We start from the raw sequence: 14427 nt of genomic DNA on the forward strand, positions 1-14427 counted from the left end.
TAAAGCAATGATGATGTCATTATTAGCAGGTCATCTTCTTGGCTGTCCAAAGTTGCCTAATGACTGAAGATACAATCTTAAAATAGCCAAAAATAATTTGTTTGTCCTGTTTTCTGTACAAGTCCAACCAACTATGATAGTTGGGAATCTCTCTCTCTCTCTCTCTCTCTCTCTCTCTCTCTCTCTCTCTCCCTCCTTCCCTCCTTCTCTCTCTCTCTCCCTCCCTCTCTCTCTCTCTCTCTCTCTCTCTCTCTCTCTCTCTCTCTCACACACACACACACACACACACACACTCACACACACACACATTCACAGAGGAGATGTGGTAGTTGTGGTCATATATCTGCCCCTGAAATACATTATATCAAAATATACTTTTCAATCAAGACAAATGATGTGGGATTCTACTCTGTATGCCGTGAATACCATTGGTTAATAAATAAGCTGCTTTGCGCCTATTGCAATACAGAATAGGGCAAGGCAGGACTTCCAAACAGATAAAGTGGTGTGGGAAGTCCTTCTGTATATGTGTTGCTTTTATTGGTTAATGAATAAAACTGCTTTTGGCCAATATCTTAACAGAGTAAAGCCAGGCAGGAAATTTGAACAGAAATGGAGAGAGAGAGAGAGAGAGAGAGAAAGAGAGAGAGAGAGAGAGAGAGAGTAGACAGAGACAGAAAGACACCATGTAGCTGCTGCCAGAGGAGACAAGTGTCACAAACTTGCCAGTAGGGCATGACTTCGTGGTAATGCAAAGATTAGTAGAGATGGGTTGATTTAAGATGTAAGGGCTAGCTAGAAATATGCTTAAGCTATTGGCCAAAGTGTATTGCAATTGATACAAATTTCTGTATGATTATTTCAGGAGTCTGGCTGGCCAGGAAATAAACAAGCAGCTTCTGGTAACAAATTGACACCAATGTTTGCCAACTAAATCCACTTAAAACCTTGAGGAAGCTTGGAAATCAATTCTAGACACACAAAAAGACAAGAGTTTAGTGCAGCTTCTTGTTCTGTTTGTTGGAAGGAAGCAGGGAGGTGAGTCCTTTGAGAGGTTTCCTGATTTAACTTCAGCAGCAGAAAAGTAGACAGTTTTAAAAATGGTGGTTTCCTGGTTCATCAGCATGAATGATTCTGTGCCTTTTGAGAGATCCAGCTATAGAGCGTTTAAATGGGGTTTGTAAGCAATGTGCTACAACTTGTTTTATGGCAACATAGACCCACCACCCTCTGTGTGCTTGAAAATGTGGCTGTGTTCATGGCTCTCAGAAGCAGTGAACATGCCTCTGCCATGTTGGATTGGGCAGAGCAAGAAGGCAGGACCACAGAATTGGTCCTAGCCACATCTACTTATCATAAAAAAAACCCACTCCTGGTCAAAAAATAATTGCAGATATGCAATACAGACAGATTCATGTGGAAAGGTCCTGCAAATAGGTCTAGTGTTGGGTAAATGTGCATAGGCTTGAGAGAGAGAGGAAAAAGATTATAGACAGTTATAATATAAAAGAGTATAGACAGTCATAGATTAAAGGGGTAAAGATAATAAAATAAATATTAACTCCATAGAAAAAAGTAATAAAGTAAAATAAACTACATAAATATGGAAAATGTGTAGAGAGTCTAGATTATGTATATTATTGTGCTTTCTTTAAATTTTATTTTACTATGAAGGAGCTAAGTACAGAGAGACATTTCAGTGTGTGGACAGCTAAGCAAAACCAGCATATGCATTTTAAAGATGTATTGACTTCAAAATTGGGGTCTAAGGATGTATTGTTTTGAAAAGAAGTTCTGCTTTTATTTCCATAGAAGATGAGAACCTGTGGCTTCCTTCCAGACTAATGTGGTTTGATGAACCAGGATCCCCCAAAGGGTCAGCATGAACACCCAAAATTACTTTGCCCAATAAAAAGCAGGAAGCAGTTCGGAGGAAACTGTGCCCAAATTCCCTAAATGATTTTTTATAGATGTTTGTTTACATTTAAAGAGGTATATGATATAGAGATGCAAACTTTTCATTGGTATGGATTTTAGTCTATTTATACAAATTTAAGGTAAATGTTGTTATATGTATATTTCTGCTCTTGATTAAGGTATTGTGTTTGTGATGCTTATTTAAAAATGTAATGATAATTAAGAAATAAAAGTTAATAGATAGTCATCTATGATAGTCAAGCTTATAGTCATGTCAGGTTTTCTAGATATATAGAGATATATATTTCAGTTAGGTATTCAACTCTTTCAGAGACGAACAGAATATGGCATTTAAAATGTTTTAAAAACTTAGGACTTTTCATGAAAATGAGACACATCTGTTCTTGGTAGCACCAGTCTACTTCACAGGATGGTGGGCATCAAAGAGTCTCCTTATGGAGTTGACTAGCCATTTGACAAGAAGCTGTTCTTGTTTGGACTGATTGATGGTACGCTGTATGAACTAGACATGCAGGACACACAGAAAAATGACTGCTGAACTTGCCTAAAGGTGATACAATCCTTCAGGGCTCCTGCTTCACGAAAGAGTCTGCCAGACGTTCTGCAGGACACAGAAGAAAATTATTGAAAAACTGCCAATTTAGGTGGAACTGTCTGTGAAATTTCCTGCTTCATGGAAAATTCTGCCAGACACAATGGGCCTGTAGGCTGAGGATGGATGCCCCAATGTTACAGAAGAACTTTGAGTGACTGCCCAGGCAGTGAGATTTCTGTCAATTCTAGAGTTTTGGAAGTTGTTTACAATGCACTACCTGTTTACTTAGGTGATATTATATCTTTCTGGAGTCTTTGATGAAGTTGAAGAATAAATAGTCATAATTATAGTTTACCTTAGTTATGATAAAAGATAAAGTAGATATAACTGTAATTTCTGCTATTACTATTGTAATTCTTGCAATTAAAGTTACAATATTTTTATTCTTGTAATTTTGTAATTTTATTTTATTAAAGTTAAAATCTTCCTTTTTATTTAGGCAGAAAAGGGAAGGTGTTGTGGAATTCCTTTCTTTTTGCTGTGAGTACCCTTGGTTAATAAAGAAACTTCTTTGAGCCTATTGAAGCACAGAAATAGGGCAAAGTGGGAATTCCAAGCAGATAGGAGGAAAGAGTAGGCAGAGTCAGGAGAAGCCATGTAGCCACCAAATGGGTAAGACACCCATGCACAAGTACTGAAAAACCATGAGCCTAGTGGTAAAATAAAATAATAGAAATGGGTTAATTTAAGGAGTAAGAGCTAGTTAGAAATATGTTTAAGCTACTGGCCAAACAGTATTGCAATCCACATAGTTCCTGTGTGATCACTTCGGGTTTGGTTGGCCAGGAAAGATCAAGCAGCTGCTGACTACAGACAAATCTGCCCCCTCATCTCTCTCCTTCTTCTTTTATGAATCATGAATAACATTTATGCTCTGCTCCTTAGGACTCATTTCTTTCTTAGTAATTTGGTATCTAAGGGGAGTCTATGTCCTCATGTCTGCTTCTCATTGGGTCTTTCAGTAATCACAGCCAAATTTACTGTTCATTAGGAAGTGATCTCTCTGTAATTGCACAGATTAAAACAACCCTTTAGTGTGCTGTGCTATCCAATAATGTCATTTGTGTGGACTATCATATACAATTTCTGTTCCTTTTGCAGGAAGGAAGACCCTCTGGAGATGTCTTCCAATATTGACCCTGTTACAATCCCAATGATAGAAAGAAATCCCAGTGACCCTCCTGAAATGGACACCAGTGACCAGAACACATTGACTGAAGAGGCTGTGTTAAGTTTTCATAACATCAACTACCAAGAAATAGTGCAAAGTGGTTTTGCATTTTGTAAAAAGACATGTATGATAGAAAGACTATCAAATATCAGGTATGTGCATGAACTTAATAGATCAGTATATTGAGCAACTTTTTGAACAAACACAAACTTTCTCTATTATCAATAATCTCTGTGAGTATTTTTGTGTGTTTGTGTATGTGTATATATCTGTTTATGTGTTTGTATAAGTGTGTATGTGTGTGTGTGTGTTCAGACATAAGATGTGTGTTTGCTATGACACATACATGGCACAAGTACATCATAGGGCAACCTTGAGCATTGGTGTTCACCTTCAACCATGTTGCAGACAGAGTATCTCATTGTTCACTGATAGTTATGTCAGGCTATCAGCCTGTAAGTGTCCTGGGATTCTCCTGTTTCTGTCTCTAATTTCTCCATAGAGCATGGAATTACAGATGCCCATCACTGTACCCAAGTTTATATGGACTCTGGGGGTTTAACATAGGTTCTCACCCTCCCTCAGCAAATGCTTCATGCAATGCAACATTCACCAGCCTCACCTTGTCATACGTATAGATAGATTCATAATGACAGTGAAATTACTGAGGTGGAAATTAAGAGAACAACATAATGGATTGATGACACAAAATTTGGTTCTTTAAAAATACAAACATGTTTGATAAACCCATAGGCATCTTATGAAAAAACCCTCAAGACATTATTTTAATTCTATAATTTGATATGGAAACATAATATCAAAGACACAAGTTAAATTCAAGGTATGATGGAAGAATATTGAAATTTTAATTCCTGTAACATGAGGGCCTGCTTGTTGAGGTTTCTGTCCTGCCCAGTTCCCACAGTCAGCAAGTCCCAAAGAAAATCACACAGAGTACTATATTAATGATAAACTGATTGGTCCACTAGCTCAGGCTTTGTATTAGCTCTCATAACTTATATTAACCCATTATTCTTATGTATGTTAGCTACATGACTCTGTACCTTTTTTGGCAGGGCAGGTCACATCCTGCTTCTTCCGTGATTTGGGCAGGACCTGTTTTCATTGCCCTGCCTCTACTTCCTGTCAGGTTGTCCTGCCTATATTTTCAGCCTGGCTACTGGCCAATCAGCATTTATTTCAAACATACTTGACAGAATACAGCATTGTCCCATTCCAACATCCCCTCCCTAAACTGAACTGAGCGTTTAGACCAGGCTGACTGGGTCAGTTACCAGTGATGAGATGGAAGCAATGAGGAAGTCCCAACAGCAGAAAGTCTGGGTCCTCAATTATTTGCTCAAAATTCATTAAGTGTTAAAAGAACAAAAACCAACATTTCATACTTGGTTCCATGACATAGAGAAGCCATGTTTCCAACCAATTCTGAGTACAGAGCACACATACCAAGATTTTCCCCATGCAGTCTGCATAGACTCTTCCCCTTGACCCCAACCATTGCCTCTGTTCTTTGGCACTGGTCATTTCTGTTCCTCTGCCTACAACTTCCATCATTTTCTTACTAAAAGGGAAATGGGCAGAGCAAAGGATTGATACATTGTCTGGCTATGAAATAACAAATGGGAGCGAGCTATATTTTCTATAAGAATATAGGAATATGGCTTTTTCAGTCTGAACATTCACTACTCTGCTTTTGGACACAACCTGTGTTTGTGCTGCACCTGCCCATCGGTAAGTCGTGTCCTCTATATGACGGATGTCTCCCAAATATAAACTGAGTGGATGCTTATTTCTTTATAGTTCAGGGAAATCATCATTTTGTGAGTGTTTATTAGATTTTTCATTTTGATTAACTTTGTTTTTTGTTTGTTTGTCTGTGGGTTTGTTTATTTTTATTTTTCAATTCGTTTGTTGTCTTTTTGGGATGGGGTTTTGTTTTGTTTTTGAGTGTTAACTTGGCAACACTCTCCTGTCCTCTGTGTGTTTCTTTCTAGTCTTTGGATTTCTAATTGAGATGTATTGATTTTAGTTTGATTCTTTTCTAACAGTAATGGCACTGCTATTTAAATGCCATGAATGATTGATTTTTTTTGTGATGAAGTTTATGAGGCAACAAGCAGGGCTATAAGAAGATATGGATCATCAAACATTAGCAAGAAGCTGTTATGTACTTGACACATAAAGGCTGTGTGTGTAACGGAGTCCTCCTGAGAACCTGTCACTTGCTTCAAGGACACTGAACTTAGATGCACCATGTTTCAATAAAGACAAAGTCTTAAATAATAAATAAAGGTGGTTTTGCTACTTCTGAGGCAATTTTCTGATGAGTTTCCAATAGCAATTAACGTCTTTTGTAAATAATAAGCCCCTATTAATACTTTAAATTTATGAGTTTGTAATTATATTCTGTGCACAATTTTTCCCAAATTTAACTGCATATTCAGTATAAAACCTAAGCTGTTATAACTTCTTTTTAATAGAAAAATTAATAAGTAAGATTTTGTGCTTACAGTGGGATCATGAAACCTGGCCTCAATGCAATTATGGGACCTCAAGATGGGAGCAGATCTTTGTGAGTATAATGGAAAGCATACAAAGCCCGTTGTATCCAGTTTCTGGGCTGTAAACATCACTCCTATAGGAGTTATCTAAGTACTGTGTGAGTGTATATGTGAGGGTGTACGTGTGAGTGTGGTCCCATGTGTGGGGATAACGTGCAGGAGGGTGCATTCTAATTTTATACCAAGAGCCTTACTAGGTCACTTTACTTCTAGGAAATAACAGAGTGATTGGCATGTGGTGATGGGTTATTATTATTTAATGTGTCAAGACAGTATTAAAATTAAGAAGATTAAGTAGAAGTTTTGTGGAAAAGAGTAAACATCACCAGGCCTAATTCTCAAACTACAGCAGCACATTACCTGTTTGAGTCCTCAAGGTCAGATAACAGGGAAGGGAGGTCAGGTCAATCATGTCCTATATTCATAATTCTGGGCTGTATTACAGCACATAATGAACAGAGAGAGATAAAGAGAGAGAGGGGGGAGGGTGTTTTTTGGCCTTTTGATAAGCAGATTAATTCAGAATTAATTAATTTTATTTTGAGTATCTGAAAGCCGATAGCTGTTACTGAAGGGAGGAAGTAACCCACACAACATATGTATTCCTTGTAGGTTACTAGATGTCTTAGCTGCAAGGAAAGACCCACGAGGATTATCGGGAGATATTTTGATAAGTGGAAAACCTCGACCTGCTAATCTCACATGTACTTCTGGTTATGTGCCACAAGTAAGTGTTGGTGGGTTTATAATTTTAGATTTCCCCTGATTCTATGTGGTTGGATGCTCAGCTCATAGAATTGTGTGTTTCCAGTTCATCATATGACACATTAAGGCCCTACTTTCTCTACACTGGCTTTTCACAAAGACTCATTAGCCTGGGGATGGCATTATTAAGTAGGAAGATGATGGAGAGATTGGAGTATGACATCTGCAGTACAGTATTGGTAATTGCCAGTGTGATTTAATTCTACAAAAGGACTACTGTTGTCCGATTTTGCCTTTCCTTCAGCTTTCTCCATGGCTTATATGTTCTCTGCAAAATAATTGCAGGTAGCCATCACCAAAATCCCTGTGCTCTACTTGGAAGTCAAATGAAAGGGGGTAAAAATGAGCATATCAGCTTCTGTATTTGAAATTACTAAAAACTAAAAATTAATATTTTTAAGTAAAACATTAAGTTTGTATTTATTATATGTGACTAGGTTACATATATTAGAGTGATTTATTGGTAACTACCCATAATTAAATTTAAACTTCCTTTTAACTTTAAGAATGACGTGGTGATGCACACGCTGACTGTGAGAGAAAACGTAGAGTTCTCAGCAGCTCTTCGACTGCCGATGACTATGACAAGAGATGAAAAAAGAAGGCGAATTAATGAGGTCCTTGAACTTCTGCATCTGGATAAAGAGTCCAATGTTAAGGTAATGTTAAGAAAAGTCTTGAAAGACTCAGAGCTAAAAATGTAAATGAGAGAGAGAGTGAGAGGCAAAGAGAGAGGGAGAATAGGAGGAAGGGAGGGAGGGAGGGAGAGACAGAGAGAGATAAATCCATGTGTGAATAATATGACATTCTATCAGCAGTTTCCTATAATATGTGTGGTCAAGGAGGCTGCCTTCTGCATTAATGAGTAAGTAACTGGTTACATGAAGTAAGGTGGAAACTGAGCTGGGAAACCTTAGCAATGGTTAAACCTGGTAATACAGTGTGATCTAGCAGGGAAGAGTTTTCCTCACGTGGTCATTTCCAAGTGCTCCTCACATGAGCCTCCTGTCCCTCACCCTTAAACTCTTGACTTAAGAGAATTGGACAAGTGCTTTCTTCTGCTTATTATCTCTTCCCCTAGAGGACTTGTCCCTTGTTGTTTCAGAATGTGCTTCTGGACAGACACAGGACATGTGATGGAGAACTCTGGCTCTGTGTTCACTCTGCATTTATCCCACTCTAGGATTGTCCTTGGTCTCTTTAGCTTTTAGTTCTCACTTGTGTAGTGCTTGCTATCTTCTGTAGTCTTTCTTTTTGTGTGTGTGTGTGTTTTTTTATCTCATCCTGTCTGTGGTGCCCAGTTTTAACTATCAACTTGACACAGTCTAGAATTAGAATCATCTAGAAGAGAGTCTCAATGAGGAATTGTAGTCAGGTTGACTTGTGGGCATTTCTGTAGGTGGTTCTTGGTTAGGTTAAGCCATGTGGAAAGACTCAGCCCACTGCATGCAGTGCTGTTCTTTGGATTTAGTGAGTTGAGCACTGACAGGCATGCATGTATTCATCCTCTCTGTGCTCTTGACTGGATGTGCCTAGCTGCATCAGCTTCCTGCCTTGATTTCCCTGCAATGGTCTACTCTACTTTTGAACTGTGTGCTGAAACAAAACACTTTGCTCTTTGTTTACTTTTTATCTTATCAGCTGTACAGAAACTAGGGTACACTCTGCCCTTGCTCCCTGCTTCCTTATCTTCTGCTAATATTTATCTTCAGACTGTCTGGAAGGTTTTATAGATACAATCACGTGCAAGTGGTGCAAATCAATGGATCAAGGGACTCTTCCACATCTTACAGGATGTGGAAAGGTAACAGAAAATTGGTGAGCTTCACAGCTGACTGTTGTAATAGCTTACTAATTTTTTGCTGACATTAAAAAGAATATTTATAGTATTTCATCTCTGAATTCCTCATTTTTATCCATAAAATAAGGACATTTCTTTATTTTAGCAATTCCATTCTTAACTATCAAAGTGAACAAATTCTTGATATCCTTAGCCCTGTCTGATCTATAATCATTTGTAATTCCCAAGTGTTTTTTTTATTATTTCATTGTTTAAAGAACCTTGTCAGGGCATTTAATTTATTATATGCTTTGAGTTTTTCTACATTAGGGTTGTTTTCTTTTTCTTGTGTCCTCCAAACTGTCTTGCCCCTCGCCATGACATCAGGTGATTGAGAAGATTATATAGAGATGTCTGCTGAGCAGACATTTGCAGATATGGATGAAAATGAGCTCCTCAGAACAGGATTCTCGTAAATTAATTCCTGTAGTGTCTCCTTCTTAGAGGCAATGAGGAATAAAAAGGTATTGGCTATTGATTACCACAATCCTTCTCCATAGTTGTTTATGATGTTTGTCTTGTTGAGAAAAATAATAGAAAAATTGACATTTATCACACTTTCTTTTTTCTTGAGTGATGGAATTTTGTGTGCTTTGCTCTATTTATTTACATGGTTTTATGTTTATAATAAGGTCATTTTTGTTTTATTTTTTACCAATAGTTAGTCATTGTTCTCAGTTGCTTACTTGTTTTATAAGTGACAACATACAAAGATATTTATTAACTTCTTGAAATTCATGCAATGTAATAGATTGCAAGAATTTTAATATAATTTCTTAATGACAACTTTCAAAAATTGGTGTACACATGTGCATGCTTGTATTGTGTGTTTGTGTGTGTGTTGCCAGAAACTATTCATTCATTTCTGGCTTCTCTGACTCAAAATAATCACACAGAATCTATATTATTTGCAATACTGTTTGGCCAATAGCTTAAGTTATTTCTAGCTAGCTCTTAGATTCAAAACTAACCCATCTCCATTAATCTGCACATCACCATGAGGTTGTGGCCTACCATCAGGTTCCTGCAGAAGCTTCTGTCTTCTGCAGTGGCTACATGGCTTCTCCCTACTCTCTCTCTACATCTCTGTTCAGATTTGCCCCCCACCCCCACCACAGCTTTACTCTGTTAAGCCATTGGCCGAAAGCGATTTTATTTACTAATCAATAAAAGCAACACAAATACAGAAGGACTTCCCTCACCACTTCCCCTTTCCCATCTAAATAAAGAAGAAAATTTTAACTTTAACATAGCAAGATAACAAACAACAAAACAGTTATCAAGCAAAAATTATAATTACAATATTTATATCTACTTTATCTTTTATCATAACTAAGAAAAACTATAACTATATATTCTTTAACTCCATCAAAGACTCCAAAAAGATATAATATTACCTAAGTTAACTTGGAAGTGCATTGTAAGCAACTTCTAAAACTCTAGAATTGACAGAGACATCTCACTGCCTGAACAGTCACCCAAAGTTCTTCTTTAACATTGGGGCATACGTTCTTCAGCCTACAGGCCCATAGTATCCAGAAGACTTTTCCATGAAACAAGAAATCCAAAGATCTGTTCTGCCTTGTAATGGCAAAGTCCATCACTTGCTTTCTTCTGCTTCCTTCAGAATGTCTGGTAGATTCTGTTATGAAGCAGGAACCATGAAGGACCATCTCACATTTAGACAGGTTCAACAGTTATTTTCCTGTGGGTCTTGCATGTCCGCTTCATATAGCATAACATCAAGCAGTCCAGGCAAGAACAGGTTCTTGCCCAAATGGCTAGCAAACTCCATAAGAAGCCTTTTTGATGCCCATCATCCTCTTGAAGTATATTGGTGCTGCCAGGAACAGATGTGTCTCATTTTCATGTAAAGTCCTAAGTTCTTAAAATATTTTAAATGCCACATTTTTAGTCTTTGAAAGGTTTGAAGAATACTCCATCTGAAATATATCTCTGTATATCTAGAAAACCTAACATGACTACTGTTGACTATTATAAATGATCATCTATTAACCTGTATTTCTTAATTATACATTAAATTTTTAAATGAGCTGCACGAGCACAATTCTTTAATCAAGAGCAGAAATCTGTATGTATAATAATATCGACCTTAAATTTGTATTGATAGACAGAGATCCATACCAATGCAAAGTATCCATCTCTAAAGCAAATCCCCCTTTAAATGTAAACAAACATTTAAAAATAATCATTTAGAGAATTTGGGCATAGTTTTCTCCAAACTGCTTCCTGCTTTTTGTTGGGCAAAGTAATTTTGGTCATTTACAGAGACAATTGAGGGTGTCCATTAAACCACATTAGTCAGGAAGAAATTCACAGAATCTCATCCTCTGTGGAAACAGAGGAAGAACCTTGCTTTCAAAGCTGCAAATTTTAGAGCCAAATTTTGAAGTCAAGATGCCTTTAAAATATATTTGTTGGTTTAGTTTAGCAGCCCATACAATGAAATTTCTCTCTGTACTTAGCTCCTTTACAGTCAAAATTCAAAGAAAATACAATAATATATAATCCAGACTCTCTGTGTATATTCCATCTTTAAGTGGGTTATTTGCTTTTATTCTATTACTTTTTAAATATTTATTTTTTTTATCTTTACTCCTTTAATCTATTATTGTCTGTACTCTGGCTCTTGAAAGATTTTGTTTTATTTTTTTAAACCATCTACTTCCTTCTATAGCTGTCTACATTCTTTTTCTTCTCTCCACCAAGCCTATGTAAATTTATTCAACACTTAGAGGTCTATATCTGTCTAAATCTGTCTTTATTACATATCTGTAATTATTTTCTGACCAGGAGTTCTTTTTTTAAATGCTAAGCAGGTGTGACTAGGACCAACTCTGAGGTCCTATCTGTTGGCTTCCCCAGTTCTACATGGCTGAGGCATGTTCACTGCCTCTGAAAGCCATGCACATTGCCCCATTTTCAGGCACACAGCAGGTATATGTTGTCATTAAGCAAGTTGTCTGCTCAAAAGTCCCATTTAAATGTTCCGTAACCAGACCTCCCAAAAAGAGTCAGAGCTAGTTGTGCTGGCAAATCAGAAAGCCACCATTTTATAAAGAAGCTGCACATTTTTTACTGCTAAAGCCACATCTCTGCTTTCATCCAGGAAACAGAGCAAGAAGCTGTGTTAAACTCTGGTTTCTTTTGTGTGTGTGTGTCTAGAGTTTCTTTTCAAGGTTTCTCAGATTTTATGTGGATGTAGTTGACCATGTTGGCACCAAATTGTTTGAGCAGCCTCTGGCAACATGTGTGTGTGTGTGCGTATGTGTGTGTGCTTGTGTTTGTGTGTCTGCTTGAATGATGTAACACACACATGAACATCACGGGACATCTTTGTCACAGGTCTGTTCTAACCTCCCACTTTGTTTCTAAGGAGGGTCTGTCTTGTTCTTCTGGTACCCTACACAGGAGGGTCCTGATCTACCTCCCATCTTTTTGTAATTACCTCTTGTTGGGATTACAGATGCATTCCACTGCATGCAGCTTTATATGTGAGTTCCAGGGATTGAACTCAGGCTTTAGGTGTGTGGCAAGTACTTTTCTTTGCTAAGAGTTCTCTTCAGTCTTTCATAGTATTTTGATTTAAGAAATGTAGAGAGAATATCTGGATACTGTAAAGCATTGACTATTGTATAACCAACATAATAGTACACTTGATAATACCACTCTCCTGAGACTCTTAGTGTTTACAGCAGCAGACTCACTCAAGATGTTCCTCACTGCAGCATTTTAACAGAACATTAGATAGTTCCTTACTCCTGAGTACTTACTTACTTTTCATTCATAAAAATAAGGGCATCTGCTTACCTATAAACTCTATTATAAACTCTATTCTTAACTATCAGTTAATGATTCACTTATAGCCTCAGCTTTGTCATGACCACATTTATCCACATTCTCCAAACCTCCTTTGTTGTATGTTTCCAGTAGGACTTGCTCAAGGTTTTGGTTATCATGTTTGAAGAGAATTGTTCCCTAGTTCTGTGCCCCCACAATCCTTGCTATTCCCTCACCTTACTCAATGACGTTGACTGGTATGGTGCCAGTTTGACCTGTAAACTATACCACCTTTTGGATTTCTCTATGAGGACGAGTCATGAATTCTTTGATCCTGTGAAGTGTAAATAATGTCAATTTGAAAAATCTTAAAGGAGTTAAAAAGTTCCTAATAAGGCAATGTGAAGTTTTTCTTAAAATAAAAACAGTGTGTGTCTGCGTGTGCCTGTGCATTGGTGTGTTGTATGTGTTCCTGTGTGTCAGTGTGTTGTATTTTGTATGTGTTGTGTAGTATGTGTGCATTTATATGTGTTGTATAGTATTGATGTTGTGTTGTACAGATTGCGTATGTCTTGTGTTTCTTGGGAGAGTGTGAAATAACTACTAAATTACTAGATATACTTCTTCTCCTGTCGCATCTTGCTCATTCCTTAAACATAGACTTCACTGTGTCAGCCTTTGATTGTGATAAATCATCACCCTAGAATATGTGACTTGATAAAAAACAAACAGTAACTGTCATTGGCATGGGCTTCATGTCAAGTCTGACCTCTGCTTCTTTCTACTTACTTGGAAAAGTAAAACTTCCTTCTTCTCCCAGGTGCCCATCATTTTGTTCCTCAGGATAATTATATAACAAAATCTTTTATTGCTTGAACAAGCTCATTCTCCAAATGACCATGACCTTGAATGTTCTTATTGATAATGCTGGTCATCATTGCTTTAGCCTAGATCTAAAGAGCTCAGTAAAAGGACCAGTATAGCCATGGAGCTGGTCACCGAGCATCCCATTTTGTTCTTGGATGATCCCACCACTGGCTTAGACTTGAGCACTACTACTGATGTCATCTCGGTCCTGAAAATGTAAGTACCATAGAAAAATAGAGTTTTATTCACTTAATAACTGGTTGCTTGTGTGTATTTTTGGTACAGGAGATTCAGATGTAAGTAATAGAATTTGTTCTTGTTTATTATAAGGAAATTTAAGTTAACAAGGAATACACATCAAGAGCAATGAGAAAAGAGCATAAGGAAAGATATGTAACACATGTTACCTTAGGACACCCTAGTAATTTCATTTAAAGTTAATTACCTTTTCAAAACCTCTATTTCCAATTATATCCACATTTTATTTTCTTATATGTGAAGTCTTCAACAAATGAGTCTTTAGAAGGATACAGTTCAGTACTCCACATTCCTAGTTAAAGTGAGGGGTTTGGTTGGTTGACTTAGATTGCCTAGACCCCCTGGGACACTGTAAGTACTAAGGTTTTTCATTGCAGGGGATGTGGAAAAGCTTCTGAGTTTAGAGTAGAGCAATGCATCAAGGAGAAGATTCTGCAGCTGCACAATGGGGATGTAAAATGTCAGCAGGAGGCTGACATGTAGGGTTTCCTTAGCTAGCAAATAGTTTGTTGGTGCATTCATGGTAGCTTTGAATATTTCATAAATTGGATTATCTCTGGGATTAGCCTTGGATGTCAGGGCTGAAGGAATGATTCCTAAGATCTGGATC

The 14427-nt window shown here is 37.4% G+C and overlaps 2 protein-coding genes across 14 annotated transcripts in view; both read left to right on the plus strand.

Moving 5' to 3' along the window:
- The window catches only part of LOC125408670 (ATP-binding cassette sub-family G member 3-like), a 53220-nt gene that overhangs the window by 5616 nt on the left and 33177 nt on the right, over positions 1-14427 (plus strand). For 5 of the 13 annotated variants that reach the window (XM_087908791.1, XM_087908790.1, XM_087908789.1 and 2 more), the window contains 7 exons: positions 866-1038; positions 2973-3013; positions 3635-3856; positions 6238-6297; positions 6899-7013; positions 7558-7710; positions 13639-13775. In XM_087908791.1, the coding sequence (XP_087764917.1) occupies positions 3654-3856; positions 6238-6297; positions 6899-7013; positions 7558-7710; positions 13639-13775 (668 nt within the window). In that variant the 5' untranslated portion in view covers positions 866-1038; positions 2973-3013; positions 3635-3653. Of the gene's footprint in view, positions 1-865; positions 1039-1812; positions 1877-2972; positions 3014-3634; positions 3857-6237; positions 6298-6898; positions 7014-7557; positions 7711-13638; positions 13776-14427 lie in introns of all 13 variants that reach the window. The other 8 variants (XM_087908794.1, XM_087908796.1, XM_087908795.1 and 5 more) reach the window with 3 other exon arrangements.
- LOC125408675 (ATP-binding cassette sub-family G member 3-like) overlaps positions 1-14427 on the plus strand; it is a 238081-nt gene that overhangs the window by 5600 nt on the left and 218054 nt on the right. The gene's annotated exons all lie outside the window — the stretch shown is intronic.

Source organism: Myodes glareolus, chromosome 8 (genome assembly GCF_982192425.1).
Source record: "Myodes glareolus chromosome 8, mMyoGla1.1, whole genome shotgun sequence".
NCBI lineage: Eukaryota > Metazoa > Chordata > Mammalia > Rodentia > Cricetidae > Myodes > Myodes glareolus.